The sequence below is a fragment of the Amia ocellicauda genome, chromosome 7 (assembly GCF_036373705.1).
Source record: "Amia ocellicauda isolate fAmiCal2 chromosome 7, fAmiCal2.hap1, whole genome shotgun sequence".
Classification (NCBI taxonomy): Eukaryota; Metazoa; Chordata; class Actinopteri; order Amiiformes; family Amiidae; genus Amia; species Amia ocellicauda.
The window spans coordinates 13,472,543-13,478,880 of NC_089856.1; the positions used below are offsets into that span (position 1 = coordinate 13,472,543).

Here is a 6,338-nt window from a genome sequence, read left to right on the forward strand (position 1 = left end):
TCTCGTCTCGGGATTGGTGTAGAGATTAAACAAGACCAGTCGGAATTTGAGATTTGACCCCCATACACGCAACATTAAAGCATGGATGATGAACATAACTTTTATTAACGTCTTGACAGCTCCACAGATGCTGTAGTTCTTATGAATAAAGCTACAATGTTGTCCAACCTGTGGACCTGAATATTGTTTCTGTTGCTACGGGGACACGCACACAACCTAGGGCTGCGCAGTTTATGTGTGTGTATTAGTAGTGCAAGGAGTAAAATAAATTAGTCGTGTAGATTAATTATAGTAGAGCATTATAATACAATATGAACATAGGTGTGTTTGCACGGTTGTGCTTGTTTGATTACTACTGCCTGAGTGCATCAGACTAGAGCGCTAGTCAGCTGTCTGTGGTCCGGTTAGCATACGGATTGAAATCATAGCAAGATCTTTCTCTTCATTATAATCAACCTTATAATAGCAATAATAATAATAATAATAATAATAATAATACAACGATATTAATACTATAATATTAATAAAAACAACAGTGTGCGTGTTAGGGGGCTGGGAAACACAGTGACTGTGTGTGTTTAGTAACTTCTGCAGCACTGATTGAGTCTGCATTTCAGAGTGCAGAGTGCAGGAGAGCAGATATGAGTGGAGGAGAGAGGACAGGGTCACACACTCACATCACAGATACCACAGATATAATCTTATTTCCCTGCCTGCCTACCCCCACCTGATAAAACCTGGCCCGCCCCTGTCTGCGCTGACAGGAGGGGACTGTGGCTATCTACCACTCCCTCTCTCTCTCTCCCACCTACTCCTTTCTGTCTTATCTGTCTCTCTCTCTCCATCAGTCAATCTGTCACTCTCCATTTAGCACTCTCTGGTTACTCAGCTGTCTTCATGTACATCACAGGTTCGGCGCCATGCAGAGTTCACATCTCTCTATTCAGCATGCAGTCCAGGCAGTGGGAGGACAGTGCATCTCGCCTCTCCCTGTGTCAGTAGGGGCTGTGGTTGTGCTCAGACCCACAGACAAGAAATGAGCGACCACAGAGACAGGGCAGTGCGGTGCAGAGAGACAGTGTTTATTGGCAGCTGCAGTACAGGTGGGGGGTTCGATACAGAGTGATTGTACATGCCTACATTCATTAGTGTCATGAATTATGAACCAGAGATATACTTCTTTTTAGTTACTTCTATTCAATACAAAATTACAGCTTTAGCTCTCAGTCTCACAGTAGTAAACTCCTTAATGCTTCCAGTAATTCTTCTCTTAAAGACACCCTGTCACCCGGATATAGTATTACTACAATCAGGAAAACATACAACATAAAATATCAACATCGCCCGCTAACCCTTAAACCCAACTTCAGGAAACACAAACTGGAATCCTACTGGACTCGAACACCGTGACATTAACACTGTCTTCCCTGCTGCTACAGAGCATAACCGACTCTACTGTCAGTGCGGCTGTAGTGGCCTTCCCCATTAATACACTGGTCAGCAGGGTGGGGCAGAGGAGCAGGGTAATGGGAAAATACAATTCAGTATAAGAGAGACACATACATGTAAATATATATATATAATGGCAGAGTGCCCTTTTCTGGTAAGTTAGCACATTACAAAATGTCAGACGACAACAGATTAATATTAGTATTAATAATAATAATAATAATAATAATAATAATAATAATAATAATAATAATAATAATAATAATAATAATAGTTGTAGCTAATTATACATTTAAAAGAATCCTTAAAATGTAATATACCCCCACCACCAACACTCACACTCACTCACACTGGGGTTGTAATTGACAGTGATTCATTCTTAATCAGCGGGAATATAAGTGTGTCTTATACAGTGCAACAAAAACATGGTCACACACACACACACAAAATGCATGTCAGCAAACACACTGCTTCAAGAAACACTGACACACACTCTCACTGCCTGTATCCCACTGGGAATCTCGTAGTCGATCCTGAAGGATCAAGCCACAGTGGGGGAATCTGGGGAGGCTGGTAGGTGATCTGATATACCTCATCCTTCTAGGGGGCTGGTTACACCTTCCCAAACACGTCCTGGCAGACATGGCACACTGCGCTAATGATGTGCACCGCCGACTCCAGGCACTCATCACAGAACTCTCCCCCTCCGTGCCCTGCTCACCTCCCAGTCCTGCTCCTGCTCCTGGGCTGACAGCTAAAACCAGCACCACCCCCAACTCTCCACAGTCCCTCCCCTCTTTTGAATGCCAGCCCAGGGCACTAGGGACCACTGAGGGCCGTCCTCAGTGGCAGGGGCATGGCGTCAGGCATCTGCTGGGAGAAGTGTGCCTTGAACTGGCCTCTGAAATCCTTGGTGAACAGCAGCTCGATGGTTTTCATCTCCAGCAGCTCGGCCACAGCTGGAAGAGCAATACAGTTCATTATACTAAATGCCAAAGTGAAGGTGGGGCAATCTTGTGAAACCAAACCCTGTACTGAACTACAGGAGGAAACGGGCCGTTCCATTCCAACCCGAGCGCTCACGGTGTGAATACCTTTTAAATGAAAGACCGAATCAATAATAAACATGTACTGAATCTGAAGGACAATACAATAATTAAAACATTATTACTTATAAAAATCCCTTTAACAGGAAACTTGACCAGAAACACAACTGTATTGTCAGATATTTTTTGTCCATGATTACAATTTTTTTTTACATTTGTAAGGATGCATAATCATATGACACACCCGTATGAATCTACAATCTATCTATTAACCCCCCTCCTCAGTGAAGAGGAGTACAGTGCTGCCTGTGTCCATACTTATTGGATATTTGTTTCAATTTAATTGCAGTCCTCTCACCTGAAGGGGGCGCTATCTCCACAGTAGCATAACGTGGGTTGTCCTGCACCAGCTTTACGGCCATGATGTCGCAGCCTGCGATGGCCTTGGCACAGAATGTCTGCAGTGATTTCTCTAACAGTTTAGGCCACCTTATGGGCACTTTCTGCTCAGGGGGAAAATCCACAGTGAGATAGAGCTGCGCCGTCTCTATCACTTTGGGCTGCAGATCTGGCTGTGAGGCCATTGGGTCATCCTGGACCTGGTCTTGATCCTGGTTCCTCACATCCTGAAAGACAAGCCCGTTCCACAGTGAGACCCACGCCCAGCTGCACAGTACTGACTATACTATACAGTGCGTGTGTCTTTAGTGTGTCTAAAGTAAAGGACAGTGTGCATGTCTTTAGCAGGTCTATAGTAAGGGACACTGTGTGTCTTTAGTGTGTCTATAGTAAGGGACAGTGCCCATCTGGAACACTGTGATACTCACCTGTGGTGCGCTCAGGGCCGTGCTCAGTGGCAGTAGCATGGCGTCAGGCATCTGCTGGGAGAAGTGTGCCTTGAACTGGCCTCTGAAATCCTTGGTGAACTGCAGCTCGATGGTTTTCATCTCCAGCAGCTCGGCCACAGCTGGAAGAGCAATACAGTTCATTATACTAAATGCCAAAGTGAAGGTGGGGCAATCTTGTGAAACCACACCCTGTACTGAACTACAGGAGGAAACGGGCCGTTCCATTCCAACCCGAGCGCTCACGGTGTGAATACCTTTTAAATGAAAGACCGAATCAATAATGAACTGCCCCCCCCAATGGATTCATCCGCTGGACGAACTTAATAATTTGGTTAGGTTCCTCATAGAGTGAACAGCTCTGGTTCAAATACAGACGTGGAATGGGGCCCCAGCTTTGAGGCACCATCCCCCCAGTGAGGGCAACACTTTGAATTCGGGGTCTCTTAGTTACCTTCTACTTACATTGAATTGCCTTGGGGTAAATAAACATGTACTTACTCAGAAGGACAATACAATAATTAAAACATTATTACTTAAAAAATCCCTTTAACAGGAAACTTGACCAGGAACACAACTGTATCGTCAGGTATTGTGTCCATTATTATTATTTTTTACATTTGCAAGGATGCAAAATCATATGACACACCCGTATTAATCTACTATCTATTAACCCCCCTCCTCAGTGAAGAGGAGTACAGTGCTGCCTGTGTCCATACTTATTGGATATTTGATTCAATTTGAATTGCAGTCCTCTCACCTGAAGGGGGCGCTACCTCCACATAAGCACACTGTGGGTTGTCCTGCACCAACTTCATGGCCATGACGTCGCAGCCTGCTATGGCCTTGGCACAGAATGTCTGCAGTGATTTCTCTAACAGTTTAGGCCACCTTGTGGGCACTTTCTGCTCAGGGGGAAGATCCACAGTGAGATAGAGCTGCGCCGTCTCTATCGCTTTGGGCTGCAGATCCAGCTGTGAGCCCATTGGGTCATCCTGGACCTGGTCCTGATCCTGGTTCCTATTCTCCAATGGACTCACATCCTGAAAGAGAAGCCCGTCCCACAGTGAAACCTGCACCAAACTACCCAGTACTGACTGTACTATACTGTACAGAGTTTGTGTCTTTAGTCTGTGCATAGTAAGGGACAGTGCGTGTCTTTAGTCTGTGTATAGTAAAGGACAGTGCGTGTCTTTAGTCTGTGCATAGTAAAGGACAGTGTGTGTCTTTAGTCTGTGTATAGTAAAGGACAGTGTGTGTCTTTAGTCTGTGTATAGTAAAGGACAGTGTGTGTCTTTAGTCTGTGTATAATAAAGGACAGTGTGTGTCTTTAGTCTGTGCATAGTAAAGGACAGTGCGTGTCTTTAGTCTGTGCATAGTAAAGGACAGTGCGTGTCTTTAGTCTGTGCATAGTAAAGGACAGTGTGTGTTTGCTCTCACTGTTTCCATGGTTTCTTCAGGCACAGCTCCATTGTAGTTCGCCATGGTGTCTCCTCTGCCTCTCAGTTGCTCTCTGTACAGCTGTTACATCGACATGTGTGCGCACACACTCACTCTCACAGGTCGCTCTGGCAGTTCTGTCTGGATGACCTGTTTTGAGGATTTACTCTCCTTATTATTATTATTGGGGCTCAGTTCTGGCAGTCTCAGCCTTGCCTGTCACTACTACTGCAGTATACTGTTCTCCTCCCTCTCCCTGCTTCTGCTCTCTGCCCTGGGGCCCGCTCCTCTTACCTGGTTTAGCTCATTCCGGATATCAGCCGGATTCATTTAATCCGATAACATACATCAGGCTATCTCCTCCTTTGAGGGATGGAAAAAGCCAGACTTCTGTCAAGTTATCCTGAAAGTTATCTGACTAACTCAGATAGCCGGTTTCGAGGAAGGGACCCTGCTCTTTCTCACCCTCTGCCTCTCCAGCACAACACCGCAGTATCAAACTCCTCTTCTGATGTCTGCTCAATCAACAGCAATTACCATAATGAAGATGATTGATTCGCTATAAGCTATTCTGACGTGGATGATCTGCACCACTGGTACACCCACAGAAATTAACCACCGTAAACAAGTCAAAGGAATAAACGGACGTGTAACAATAACAAACCTGTAAGCTTTACACATTTAACTTCCGAAAGTTGGACAGGCACCGATTACTTTCGCTTCAGGGCTGTATTTAACTTCGCCTTTTCCGCCTTCGCTTTACGGTCAAAACAGCACGGAAAGTCGCATCAGATCTGACTTTGATGGAAACTCGTTCTTACAAAACCCTCGGCTCCGAATTAAAACACCAAACTCACTCGCATTAAGCCGTTAACGTGACATTGCGATGCGCCCAACTGTCTTTCAGTCGGACCTTTAAAAACACGGGCGCCTGGGTCTCCTCTAATGTCAACCCCGAGACCTGTCAGCGGCCGCAGCGTGAGAGCCGCAGCCGGTTTGTGGAGTTTATTTACGGGAAGGTGCGAGTGGCAGCCCCTCTTACCTCGCAGCCCCGCAGTCGCAGCTCTGTTCACACGGCGCGTCACTTCGCTTTCGGCGTCAGAAATGAAAGCGAAACGGTGAACCAGGACCCCAACAGTCAAAGGGATCAACACCCCTGTGTGCACTGACAGGTGGGGGCTCTCACTCTCTACCTCTCCAGCCTCTATCCATCTACCCCTCTCCCTCTATCTCTCACACCTACTTCTTTCTCTCTTATCTGTCTCTAATCTCTCCATCAGTTCATATCGATTTTTCCCATGGTCAATCTGTCACTCTCTCCATCTTGCTTTCTGCACATCTCTCTCTCTCTCTAGCTACCCAGCTGTCTACCTGTACATCACAGATTCAGCCAAGCCATGCAGAGTTCACACTATTCTGTCATCACCTCCCTCCCCTGTGTTCATGTGCAGTGTGGTTGCAGTCCAGGCAGTGGGAGGACAGTGCGTCTCGCCTCTCCCTGTGTCAGTAGGGGCTGTGGTTGTGCTCAGACCCACAGACAAGAAATGAGCGACGACAG

At 46.1% G+C, this 6,338-nt stretch overlaps 1 protein-coding gene across 2 annotated transcripts; it reads right to left on the minus strand.

Moving 5' to 3' along the window:
• Positions 1-1,043: 1,043 nt before the first annotated feature.
• On the minus strand, positions 1,044-6,038 carry LOC136752859 (uncharacterized). 2 transcript variants are annotated; one of them, XM_066708537.1, is made up of 6 exons: positions 5,823-6,038; positions 4,781-4,930; positions 4,101-4,383; positions 3,323-3,462; positions 2,854-3,121; positions 1,044-2,408 (listed from the first exon to the last, which is right to left on the minus strand). In XM_066708537.1, exons 2-6 carry the CDS (start codon positions 4,823-4,825, stop codon positions 2,269-2,271), a joined length of 876 nt encoding a protein of 291 aa, XP_066564634.1. In that variant the 5' UTR covers positions 4,826-4,930; positions 5,823-6,038; the 3' UTR covers positions 1,044-2,268. The 2 variants fall into 2 exon arrangements, with proteins under 2 accessions (XP_066564634.1, XP_066564635.1); XM_066708538.1 differs by lacking the exon at positions 5,823-6,038 and adding an exon at positions 5,445-5,815.
• Between the last annotated feature and the right edge of the window lie 300 nt (positions 6,039-6,338).

Bases quoted from the DNA above. Each gene is read 5' to 3' on its own strand.
- LOC136752859 (XM_066708537.1), bottom strand. From the start codon at position 4,825: ATGGCGAACTACAATGGAGCTGTGCCTGAAGAAACCATGGAAACA. The intron at 4,384-4,780 runs GTGAGAGCAAAC...CTTCTCTTTCAG, and splicing joins CTGAAGAAACCATGGAAACA to GATGTGAGTCCATTGGAGAA. The intron at 2,409-2,853 runs GTGAGAGGACTG...TTGCTCTTCCAG, and splicing joins GGAGATAGCGCCCCCTTCAG to CTGTGGCCGAGCTGCTGGAG.